Below are 12,958 nucleotides of genomic sequence, written 5' to 3' on the forward strand. Positions count from 1 at the left end.
CTCTATTCTTCAGTGGCATAGTCGTCTTGATCACCGTTCACTTTCTACGTTGAAGCGTCAAATCTCTAGTCTTTATCTAATTCTTTTGCATCTTATCTATCTAATAAAGGCCGAGGTTAGATAATCTTCATTTCGATATGTTGGACGTGGATGAGTCTTCTAGTCTAGAAGTTCCTTTTGAGGAAATGGAGGTGTGGGAGGTGGTCAAAAAAATGGATAGGGACAAGGCTCCAGGCCTGGATGGTTTTTCTGTGGCTTTTTTCCAGGATTGCTAGGAGGTGATCAAAAAGGACATCATGGCTGTTGTTGTGGAGTTCTATGATCGAGGTAAATTCGAAAAAAGCCTCAATGCTACGTTTATTGCTCTTATTCCGAAGTCGCATGGGGCCTCTGATCTGAAGGACTTCTGTCCTATCAGCCTTGTGGGGGGATTTATAAGATTATTGCGAAGGTTTTAGCCAATAGAATGAGGGGAATCATAAACCGGGTCATCTCCAACCCGCAGAATGCTTTCGTCAAAGGTAGATATATTTTGGATTAGGTGCTTATTGCCAATGAATGCCTGGACAGCCGTCTCAAATTTGGGGATCCTGGTCTCTTGTGTAAGTTGGATATGGAGAAGGTTTATGATCACATGAACTAGAAGTTTTTACTCTACTTATTAAAAAGGTGTGGCTTCAGTGAGAAATGGTGCTCTTGGATTGAACATTGTATCTCGTCGGTGCGGTACTCGGTGTTGATCAATGGTTCGCCTTCCGGTTTCTTGGTGAGTTCGCGTGGGGTTAGACAAGGTGAACCCCTTTCACCTTTTTCGTTCATTATGGTTATGGAGGCTTTCAGCAGGATGATTAATGCCTCTATTAGTAGGGGTTTCATCAACGGTTTCTATGTGGGTGCCAGAGAGCATCATCAACGGTTTCATGATTAATGCCTCTATTAGTAGGGGTTTCATCAACGGTTTCTATGTGGGTGCCAGAGAGCATGAGCGGGTTACTGTTTCCCATCTTCTCTTTGCTGATGATACGTTGGTGTTTTGTAGGGTAGCTTATGAACATGTTAGATTTATTAAAGCCCTCATTATTGGCTTTGAGGCGGTCTCAGGGATAAAAGTTAATCGGGCTAAATCTGTTTTGGTCCCAGTCAGAGGTTCGGTAGAGACGAATGAGTTGGCTAGTGTTTTGGGTTGTGGTACTAGTTCTTTGCCCTTGAAGTATCTGGGTCTTCCGCTAGGGGCTTCCTTCAACCAGTTGGCTATTTGGGATGACATGTTGGAGAAAATTGCTAGAACGTTGGCCCCTTGGAAGCGCTCATATTTGTCCAAGGGGGCGAGGCTCACTCTCATTAAGAGCATCTTATCCAATCTTCCCACCTATCTTTTGTCTCTTTTCCCCATCACTGTTTCCGTGGCGAATCGCATTGAGAAAATTTAACGGGATTTGGTCAGTGTCGGGCGATCTGTACCAAGTTCCATTTGGTCAGTTGGCATGAGGTTTGTTTGTTCTTCGATTGCTGAGGGTGGTCTAGGGATTCGTAGCTTGCGTTTTTTTAATCAAGTTCTGTTGGGAAAATGGTTATGGAGATTTGCAAATGAGGAAGAAGCTTGGTGGAGAAGTATCTTGGTGGCAAAGTATGGGGTGGATTGGGGTGGTTGGCGTTCTAAAGTGCCTCGTGGAACGTATGGGGTGGGGTTATGGAAACACATCTATGGGAGTTGGAGGTCGTTTTGGTGCCATTTCAGATTAGTTCTTGGTTTGGAGGGGAAAGTTAAAGTTTGGGAGGATCTTTGGTGTGGTGAGATGCCTCTCAAGGATACCTTTTCGGGACTTTTTAATATTGCTTGCAATAAGGATGCTTCCATTGCAGATATCCGGGAGTGTGTAAATGGGATGGTTCACTGGAATGTTACTTTTACTCGTAGTATTCATGATTGGGAGGAGATGGCCTTAGCCTCTTTCTTCTCGCTCCTGTATTCGTCATCGATTTATGGGGAAGGGGAGGACCAGATGTGGTGGATCCCTTCAAGAAAAGGGAAGTTTGAGGTGCGTTTCTTCTATAGGATGCTTGCCTTTAAGGAGCCTAACCACTTCCCATGGAAAAGCATTTGGCGCACTAAGGTTCCTTTGAGAGTGGCGTTTTTCGCATGGTCGGCTGCCCTTGGAAAATCTCTCACGTTGGATAATATTCGGAAGAGAGGTATTGTTGTGATTAATTGATGTTGTATGTGTGAGGCGGATGGGGAGTTTGTGGATCATCTCTTTCTTCATTGTGGGGTCGCGTGCAAGTTGTGGGATGTTATCTTCTCTCGCTTTAACATGAGTTGGGTTATGCCTAGAAGCGTCAAGGAGATGTTTGGTAGTTGGTGGGCTGGCGGTAGAACCAGTAGTGCCGTGGTATGGAAGATGGCTCCCCTTTGTCTTCTATGGTGTCTTTGGAAGGAAAGGAATGCGAGATGCTTCGAGGATTTGTCGAGGAACCTTGAGGACCTTGTTCATTTCTTTTTGTACACACTTTTCACTTGGACTGTAGGCTGACTTGCTCCTTTAGTGATCAACTTTCTTGATTTTCTCTTTATGTTCTCTTCTTCTTTCTCCCCTACTTAGTCCCTCTCTTGTATACTTCCTGTGTACTTGGGTTACGTCCCTCCGCGCTCTTTAATGCATTATTACTAATCAAAAATAAAGGCATCAACCATCATATTTTGATTGTTCACACTCTATAACAAAATCGTGTGGTTGAACGAAAGAAACGTCATTTATTGGATGTTGTGTGCGCTCCCTTATTTGATATACATGTCCCCAAACAATTTTTGGGCGATGTTGTTCTCACTGCTTGTTATCTTATCAAGCGAATACGCGCATCCCCTAAGTCTCTCTTGTTTTCTTCTTCAACCCCGTTCTCCTTACTCTGAAGGCTTTTGGGTGGGTCTACTATGTCCATAATTTGGTCCTAGTTCTAATAAGCTTGATCCCCCTACTACTAAATGTGTCTTCATTGGTTATTCCACAACCCTAAAGGGATATCAATGCTATAGTCATGTTCTTCGATGCCACTTCACTAGCATCGATGTCACTTTTGTTGAGTTTTTTTCTCAATTTTCCAGCTGGTACTTCTTTGGGTAACTGTATCCTAAAGCTTGACGTCACATCTATTCCGTTGCTAGTTCCACCCCTATCTGAGTGTGCCTTTCCTTCTCAACCAATCTTATTGCCTCCACGCTCACCTGCTCCACTCTAGGTTTATATGCATTAGCGTAGCCCATCAGTTACTACGCCTCCACCATAATCCTTGATGTCTACAGATCCAGTGTCCCCACCTGCACTTGACTCCTTGTCTATTGCCCGATGAAAATGTAAACACTCCTACACTATCCAACATCCTATAAGTCAATTTGTATCCACTAGTTCTTTGTCTTCTTCACTTTCTTGCTTTATTTCACATCTCTCTAGTGTTTCTTCCAAAGACATTGTAGGATGCATTATCTGACTCTGGTTGAAAGCAAGCTATGAGATTAGAAATAAAGGTCTTGCATCAAAATGGGACATGCAAGCTTGTTTCATTACTGTCGTGTAAAAAGACTATTGGTTGCAAATGGAAATACATGGTTAACTTTAATCGTGATGATTCAATTGAATGAATAAAAGCTCGTTTAGTTGCTAAGGGTTATACAAAGACATATAACATTGATTACGATGATGAGATGTCTTCTCCAGTTGCTAAAATTTCTTATGTTCATGAACTTATTTCTTTGGCAACTAATCTTGGTTGGCCCTTGTTTCAATTGGATGTCAAAAATGTCTTTTTACATGAGGACATTTATATAGAGCAACCACCTGGGTTTGTTGCTTAGGGGGTAATCAAGGTTGTGTCTGTAAGTTAAAAAAAAGCTTTGTATGGCCTCAAGCAATCCTAGAGGGCATGATTTGCAAAATTCTCTAAGGCGGTATAGGAGTTTAGACTTCAGAGATGTCAAATAAATCATTCAGTATTTCACCTACTTACAAGTGCAAGCTATATTCTCCTTATGGTATATGTAGATCATATTGTGATTACCGGCCATGATTCAAGAGTAATTACTTGATTGAAAATGTTTTCGCAGCAGAGGTTTCATTGAAAAAGATTTGGAAAAACCTAGTTTCAAAGTGAAGAAATTTGTGGGCGTAACTCATCTCATAAAACCGGTTCAATAAGAGAGGATTGCCTACTCATTATAAACATGCCCAGAGTCTTATCCACAAGCAATGTGGGATTATGCCACAACACCCTCCCTCACGTGCAGGCTAGTATTTTTCCTAGTCCTTGTCACGGAGTAAGTAGGGTGGACCCCATTCATCTTGTGGTAGGCTCTAATACTATGAAGAAATTCATGGTCCTAACTCATCCCATAAAACCGATTTAATAAGAGAAGGTTGTCCACTCCTTATAAACATGTCCAAGGTCTTGTCCACAAGCAATGTGCAATTATTGTTCAAAAAGAAAGTATGTACTTCATTTGTTAGAAAAGATGGGTCTTCTGGGTGCTTATCTTGTAAACATTCCAATGAATCCTGATAAAAAATTACTAGAAGCATCAAGGAGAATTATTTGAAGATCCTAGTACATATCGTCGTGTAGTTGGAAAGTTGAATTGTCTTACTATTACCAAGCCAGACATCTCATATACAGTTAGTGTTGTTAGTCAGTTCTTAGAGACTCCTAGTGTTTCACATTGAGAAGTTGTTATTTGTGTTACTCGATATTTGAAAAGAGCCCCTATCATTGGTTATTGTATAGGAAAATTCTGAAGAGAAGGCTTTACTAATGTAGATTCAGCAAGTTCTCCCTTAGATAGACGATCTATTATAGCATATTGTACATTCTTGGGTGCTAATCTAGTCACAAAGAAAACAAACAATAGTAGCACGATCAAGTGCCGAAGTAGAATACAAGGTAATGGCTCATACTACCAATGAGTGGAAGTGGTTACAAAATTCTTCCCAAGATAATGGATTCTCAACACCTACTCCTATTCCATTGTTTTGTGATAACCGAGCTACTTTACATGTTTCGTCTAACCTATTTTTTCATTAAAGGACCAAGCATAATGAGGTTAATTGTCATTTTATTCGAGATAAGATACTCAGTGGAGATATATCTATACTATTCGTGAACTCTAGAAAACAGTTAGCTGATATGTTTACAATCCTTTTTTTTTTTTTTTTTTTTTTGATTTGGCACCGGGTATCCAAAGCTTCAGTCCAACTAATCCCGGGCGCGCACAGGCCCTAAGCAAGAAGTTTCCCATAAGTGCACCTCGGTTAATTCAAATAGCAAACCCTCAGTCCAATAGCCCCAAGAAGCAGTTTGCACTCAGTGCATTTTGAACCTAAAACCTTGAGGAGCATATTCAAAGTCCCAAGTTGTCCAACTACTAAGCCAACCCCTTGGGGATATGTTTATAATCCTTGTGTCAAAAGAGGTTAGAGTTTAACTGTTCCTTGTTTGGCTTATATCATACATATGCTTCAGCTTGAGGGAAGTGTTAGAAGAGCTTCTTAGGGTTAAAAGAGTATGTTGGTGACAGGAATTTTGTTACAGGGGTATTTTGGTCATTGTATTAAATCTATATATATATAAACACATACACACATGAATGTATTATGAGGTGAGAGGCTATGTAGAAAACACATAATGGTCTATGCTTTTATTTGTGGAAAAATGACTTGAGGCTCTTTTTTGCTGCAAAAGTTATGTGAATTGGATTAGAATGTTCTACATCTTAGAGAGGTTGTATGTACTTCTACTACCATGTTATGAGGAAGAAGTGTAAAGTCAATGTTTGAACTCATGACCTTAGCTCTAATACCATGCTAAATCACCACTTATCCAAAAAGCTTAAGCTTATAGAAAATGGTAAATTTAATTATTTAAATTAATATTTTAACAAGCTAATTGGGGCATACTTAACAATGTGAACAACACAATCGTATCAGTTCATTACTATGATAACACAACCTTAAGATGTTGTAACAAGAACTAATTAAATAATCACATTCAAATGCAGATCAATGAACAAACAGGATCCAACAGTCTTACATATAGAAGAGAATTATAACCAAGCATGTCCAAGTTTCTTTATCTCGGAAAATAGGCAAACTAATGGTGTAAAGTATTACCCGGTTTCGCCGAAGCATCATATCAGATTCCTGACAATGTCCACATCGCCTAACAAAATCTCCATGTGCATGCTGCTCGTCTCCCCCAGATTGATTGGACCTGTATTAATGGTAAAACATGCATTAAGATTGTACAACAAACAGTCTACCAAGATGGAGGGCAGTAAGAAATCACCTCTCAAAGAAAACTGCCATGGCTCCAAAGAGCTTTACTTTGTTCAACCTAGCCTGCATATATTCCAGGTAGGAAGTTATAATTGATATTAACAAAATATACAATACAAGCAGATATTTAAATTCAAATATCTTAAAAGAACCTAAACAAAACAAGGTGCTAAAATTTGTGAGAAAGTGCATGGATAGTGTATGACATTTCAATCAAGTTTTTCTTTATCATAATCTGAACTTTTTTTCCATAGGAATGACAGATTTAAAAGTACCATTTAGTATATTAATGAACTATAATAAGAGATAAAGCATCCAAAGATATGGGTATATTTATTAATGTGTTTTGAGAGGATGTTTTTGTTTGAAAAAGTATTCTGATATGACATAAAACTGAAAATAGTTTAGTGTGTTTTGTATTTTGAGAACAGAAAACAAAAGAGAAAAAACAAAAATTTTAACAAACATATCTATACACTCTGCTTTCCACACTTCATTCAGAAAAAAGAGACAGGGAGATTCATTTATAACAGTATTTGAGAAAAAGAAATATTAGGGAAACAAATATTGTCAGATTCATGAAAAATACCATTTGGTGGAAAACATTACCAAAGTACATGTTTTGTTTTCTTGCGATTTTTAAGTGATTGTAACAATGGGAAAAATCCACATAATTCTACAACTCCACCAATGCTTGTGGGAAATTTCCAGCAAAACGCACAGATACCAACTAGTAGGGGACAAACAAGTGACCAGCAAACGATTAGCCAACAGGCAGTAAAGGCTTTTCCTGACAATGACTGGCAAGGGATTTAGTCAACAACTGGAAAAGGTTTTTGGTGACTGACATGAACAGCCTGCAACAAGTGGACGTTGACAATGACCGAAGAGGTCATTGCTGACAAGCTGGATATCAACAGCTTCTATAGAAAACAAGTGCTGCTAATAGACATTTATAGCGTCTAAAATTTAAACCACACACTCAAATGTTATTGGTTGGAACTGTGGAGAGGAGCAAAATCATCTCCGAAAACATGTAATTGGCATCAATAAAGTGGAAATCTGAGTCTCTGGACATTTGTAGTTGTGAGAGGGTCTCATGGGTCAAATTTGTTAATAAGTACAAGAGGTGGTTTGGAATTTCCTTTTCGGGTATGTTAAATTTATGGTAGGGGACGGTACGTGTTTCATTTTTTGTATGACATATGGTGCGGAAAGGTAGCCTTCAAAAACTTATTTCCTGATCCGTTTTTCTTAAGGATAAGCTACGAAGATGGGATTTAACGCTAGAATCCCAGGTCTGTCCAAGCAATCCAAGATTGGGAATCAGAGCAAGTCAATTACTTATTTTCTTTGTTATGCTCTTATTACCATTCAGTCAAAGCAGAGGCTGCAATATACTAAAGGCCAACAAACAAGGTAAAAATTGACAATTCTTTCTTTTATGAGATCCTGAGATGGTCACTATAGTAGGGTTTCTTGGAAGAGATTCAGTATGCAAAGGTGCCACAAAAATTTCTTTCCTTGTTTGGATAGCTGATGTGGTTACATTTTGACAGTTGATAACTTAAGAAAGAGACCAAAAAAATAAAAAGATAACCTCAGAAAGAGAGTGTTAGAATGGTAGAATGACTTGATAAGTATTCCTTCTAGAAGGTTGAGCTGTACCCACCAGCTGTCATTCCCTTTGATCTGTTTCCTCCAAAATGTGTAATTGTTTCTTATATTAGATGAATTGAATGGAATGAAGGCAGAAAATTTTCGCTGCCATTTTCTCATCTTGCTATCAACGTACCAGAGCTTTGGATTTTAATTGCCCGTCCCATATAAGATCAAGTGAATCTAGGTATTGAATTGCTATAATCACTATGAGTTTATTCACAGTTTGCATTGATATATATAATGATTTACAAGATGTAGAGATTACATAGGACTCCAATCATATAAAACATTGGAGAACTATATTTAGAGAATAGTTATAACTAAACTACTATACTTAGAGAGCTATTACAATTGAATGTCTTTCTTATCTTCTTTAGAATTAGAGTCCTAGTCATCTTCTAATTGTGAGTTAGTAACCGGATAGGAATCTTCTTCAACAATCCCCCACAAGCTCAACGGGGTAGAACACACTTTGAGCCTGGCATATAGAGTTTGAAATCTCTTAGCTACAATCAGTTTAGTCAGCACATCAGCAAGTTGATCCTTGCTGGAAATAAAAAGGATCTGGATGGATTGATCTACCACGAGGTCATGACGAAAGTGGAAATCTATTTCCACGTGCCTGGTCCTTGCATGAAAAACAGGGTTAACTGACAAGTATGTGGCGCCAACGTTATCACACCGCAATTTTGGTGGAGATAATAGGTTGATTCCTAAGTCCTGAATAAGAGCTTGTACCCATAGGACCTCTGTTGTGGCATTTGCTACAGCTTTGTACTCGGCTTCAGTGCTGGAACAAGATACGGTTGGCTGTTTTCATGAACTCGATGAGACAAGGTTGGCTCCAAGAAAAACACAATGCAACCTGTTCGGTCATCAAGGCAACCTGCTCAGTCAGCTCTGGTGGAGTTGCGATCATCAAGGCAACCTGTTTGGTCAGCATCAGAATAAGCCTTGGATGGAAGTAGCAGCCAACTTGAATGTAAATAAAGAAGAATCTGCGTTGGATGCCGTGAACCCAATTTCAAGAAGCATGTTGCTCAACCGTGAAAACCCCACCAGGCCCTGGGGGCTTGCTTCAACCCATAAATTGATTTGTCTAGCTTGTATATATGATTAGGGAAAAAGGAATGAGACAAACTTGGTGGTTGGCTCATATAAACCTCTTCGGTTAGGTGTCCACGTAGAAATGCATTTTGTATATCTATTTGTTTCATAGGCCAGCCAGCTGAATGAGCTATGGAGCGGACTGTTCGAAAAACAGTTGGCTTCACAACCAAATTATATGTTTCTCCAAAATCAACCCCGGCTTGTTGGTGAAAGCCCTTTGCCTCAATACAAGCTTTGTGTCTTTCAATCATGCCATCAGCCTTTCTTTTGAGTTTGAACACCCATTTGCAACCTACCAAATTTTTGGCCGTGTGAAGTGGAACTAGCGTCAATGTTTTGTTGTGTAGAAAGGCATTGAAATCTTCTTGCATGGCATTTCCCATTCCGGAATAAGAACAGCCTTGGTGTAGCACATGGACCCAACTAGAGTAGAGTCCAGCTGGGAATGTAATGCCTGAGGTTTGATGTACCGAATCCTCCCATCTATGAACTGTCGTGGCCGTGAGATGTTCTGTAAACTTGTAACCATGTGGTGTGTCTGTGTAATAGCAACTGGAGGAGGAGAGTCCAAACTTTCAGTAGAATCTGCAGGAGAGTTAGATGTGCTACCACTAGAAGAAGACTCCACCAGGGAAGGTGTCACAGGGGACAAGGAGATAAGTGGAGGCTAACTCAATGTAATGGGGCTCGAGGAGACAGCAACAGGAATTGTGACAGAACCTATAGACGAAGTGGGGGCTTGAGAGGAGTGCGAAGGTTGTGTCAAGAAAGGGAATGTAGACTCATGAAAAGTGACGTCCCTGGAAATATATATGCGGTCAGATTCATGGTGGTAGCAATGGTAACCCATGTGGTGAGTGCTATAGCCTAAGAAAACACAGGGCTTTGAACGGAACTCCAATTTATTGGAGTTGTATGGGCGGAAGTGGGGAAAACATGCACACCAAAACACTTTTAAAAATTTCTAATCTGGCTGTTTGGAAAAGATTGTTTCAAAGGGTGAAGTGTGTTTTAGGACCGAGGTAGGCAAACTATTTACAAGGTAGTAGGAGGTTTGACATGCTTCATCCCAAAGGCCTTGGGTAGCCCACTAGTAGCAAGGAGAGCGAGAGTGGTGTCAATGAGATGACGATGTTTTCTTTCAACACATTCTTCTTGTTGGTGGGTATGGGGGCATGAGAGACGGTGATTGATCCCAAGTGATTGAAAATAGGTGGTGAGTGAACGATATTCACCTCAACAATCGGTTTGAACACACTTGATTTTAGTGTTTAGTAAGTGTTTGACCATTTGTTGAAATTGTAAAAACAAGGTTTTGACATCAGATTTATTTTGAATGCGGAAAAGCCAAGTGTAACGAGAGAAAGAATCGATAAAAGAAACATAATATTTATTGCCAGAAAGTGAAACAAGTGGGGATGGTCCCCAAACATCTGAGTACATTAAATCCTCTAGATTACAAACATCAAAACTAGAGGAATTAAACGGTAGTTGATGGCCCTTGGCAACCAGGCATGCTGAGCAGAAAACTCGAGCTTTATTGGACTGAATTGGAAGACTAAATTTGGAACACGAAATCCTAGATGTCCTAAGCACCAGTGCCAATGATCAACTGAGGTCTTCTCACCAACCATGACACATTTTATTGGAGGAGACGCAGGAGAAGTGAGGAGCTGCTAGAGGCCATTGTTAAGTGGGTCATCATGCAGAGGAATCCTTGTGCGGGAGCCTCTATCACAAAGTAGTCAGAGTAGAATTCAAAGAAAACATAACTGTCTTTAGAAAATTGACTGACAGAGTAAATTTTTGCATATATTGGGAACTAAAAGAAGTTGGTCGAGTAAGAATTGACAACTTGGAACTAAAAGGGTAGCAGATCCTATGTGACTTATAGACAAACCCGAGGCATTGCTGATATAGATTTGATCAAAGCCAGAGTATTTCTCATATGCAATATTCAGATTTCCCATCCCATTGGTGAGGTGATGGTTGCACCGATGTCAAGGTAACACTCCTCATCAAATAGCAAAGATGGAGAGGAGTAATAAGCATGAGGAGTTGCTGGAGAGTCATGCCGGAAATTCTGATCAAACCTGGAGTAACACCTAAGAGCTGTGTGCCCTTGTTTACCACATATCTGGCAGATGTGGGGTGGTGCAGCATTGTGGTTGTTGGAAAAGAAAGACCCCCTAGCTTGACCATGAGAGAAGTTACCACGACCACGAGGCCCACCGCGGCCACCAAAAGAAGATCCACGACTCCTAAATCCTTAGCCGCGATTGAATTGACCAGGAGTAGTGAAGTGAGCTGCTGGTTGACAGACTTCAGTGGAAGGAAGTTGTTGTTCCAGACGTGTTTCGTGGGCCAATAGGTGCCCATAAATCTCATCAAGAGATATAGGATCCACCTGTGTAGTAACCAAAGTCACAAATGGATCATAGTCGGAGCCCAAGCCAGCAAGGAGGAAAGAGACGCTTTAAAAGTCATTGAGCGGCTGCCCAGCAGCAGCCAAGTTGTCACTCATGGCCTTTAATTCGTTGGAAGAGGTCGTGTTAGTGGAGTTACCGTTCTTTGCAGTAGCCAGCTGAAAGTGGATATGCAACACCCTTGATTTTGCTTGAGAAGCAAACAAGGACATGAGTGTTGACCAGAGATCATATGTCGTTTACACAACCCAAGGCATGAACCACATAAGGTTCGGAGAGGGTGGAGATAAGAATATTCAGGATCATCTGATCCTGATGAGACCATGTGAGAAATTCTGGATATGTAATCTGTAATATGTAATCTTTCTAGAAGGATGAGCTATCCTGGTGAGGTGTCCCCACCGACTATCACTCCCTTTGTTTGTTTCCTCCAAAATATGCAACTATTTTTTTATATCAGAAATAATTGAATAGAAGAAAGGAGTAGATTTTCATTGCGATTCTTACATCTTGCTTACATAAAAATTTTTTGTCAAATGATACAAAATGTGCAAAACTAGAGGGTGAGCTAGACAATTCAATGATGGGAGATTGATTAAGTGATGCATAAGGTGACTGTTAAGAGGTTTGCTTGATGGAACAGGAGTTCAATAGTCTATGGTTCAAATGGCATCTACTTCACCAATAACCAAGGGAAGAACAATGACATCATGGACTCAATAACATAAAGTATGTGACTTGTGTTTACCTTCAAAAGAAGAAGAAAAGAGGTCGTTGGAAACAAAGATATGATTGTCATAACAAATGTAAGATTTAGGGATACACTTTCGTGTAGGCGAGCTTGGCTTCTCCTCTTAACAAAAATTATTATTCATCAAAAAATAAAGATTCGGTGGTATGCCATTTTGCTTTATTAGACAATTTTGCATAAGAGAAATGTTTGGGCATTCATTCACATGTATGTAAACATAAGCAACTTGGATCGGTTTCGCAAGAAGTTGTTGCCATGCAATAAACCAATGATGATAATCTAAAGTATCCACAATTAATCAATATTTAGAAAATGAATACAGGCATTCACTGATCTACATGACTATCTTCCATAAAGATCATTAAGCAGGGGTTAGAATGTCTTCTCAATATGTTTAATTTTCAAAATCATTCAAAATATTCTAAAGTAGCAATCAGAGCACAGAAGCTATCAAAGTCATACAGTAATCTCCAAGTAATAAATTACTAATATTCCAAAGTAATATTCATAGCTAACTGCCTACTTACATCTAAGAAGCAAGCTTTCATCTGTTGCAAGCTAGTTGTCAAAACTTCAGCTTTTCTCATGGTGCCTTCACTAACGGCTTTCATGTCACGCTCCATCACTGCTCTAAGATAAGGTTTCCAAAGCTGATACCTAAAAGATTAACAAAAATACATAAATAAATATAC

General features: G+C 39.7%; 1 protein-coding gene across 2 annotated transcripts in view; it reads right to left on the reverse strand.

The window, feature by feature from the left end:
* LOC132165455 (DNA topoisomerase 3-alpha) overlaps positions 1–12,958 on the reverse strand; it is a 106,241-nt gene that overhangs the window by 38,389 nt on the left and 54,894 nt on the right. For both annotated transcript variants that reach the window (XM_059576034.1, XM_059576033.1), the window contains exons 15-17: positions 12,794–12,923; positions 6,328–6,380; positions 6,153–6,252 (exon numbers count right to left, since the gene is read on the reverse strand). In XM_059576034.1, the coding sequence (XP_059432017.1) occupies positions 6,153–6,252; positions 6,328–6,380; positions 12,794–12,923 (283 nt within the window). The remainder of the gene's footprint in view (positions 1–6,152; positions 6,253–6,327; positions 6,381–12,793; positions 12,924–12,958) is intronic.

Source organism: Corylus avellana, chromosome ca11, assembly GCF_901000735.1.
Source record: "Corylus avellana chromosome ca11, CavTom2PMs-1.0".
NCBI lineage: Eukaryota > Viridiplantae > Streptophyta > Magnoliopsida > Fagales > Betulaceae > Corylus > Corylus avellana.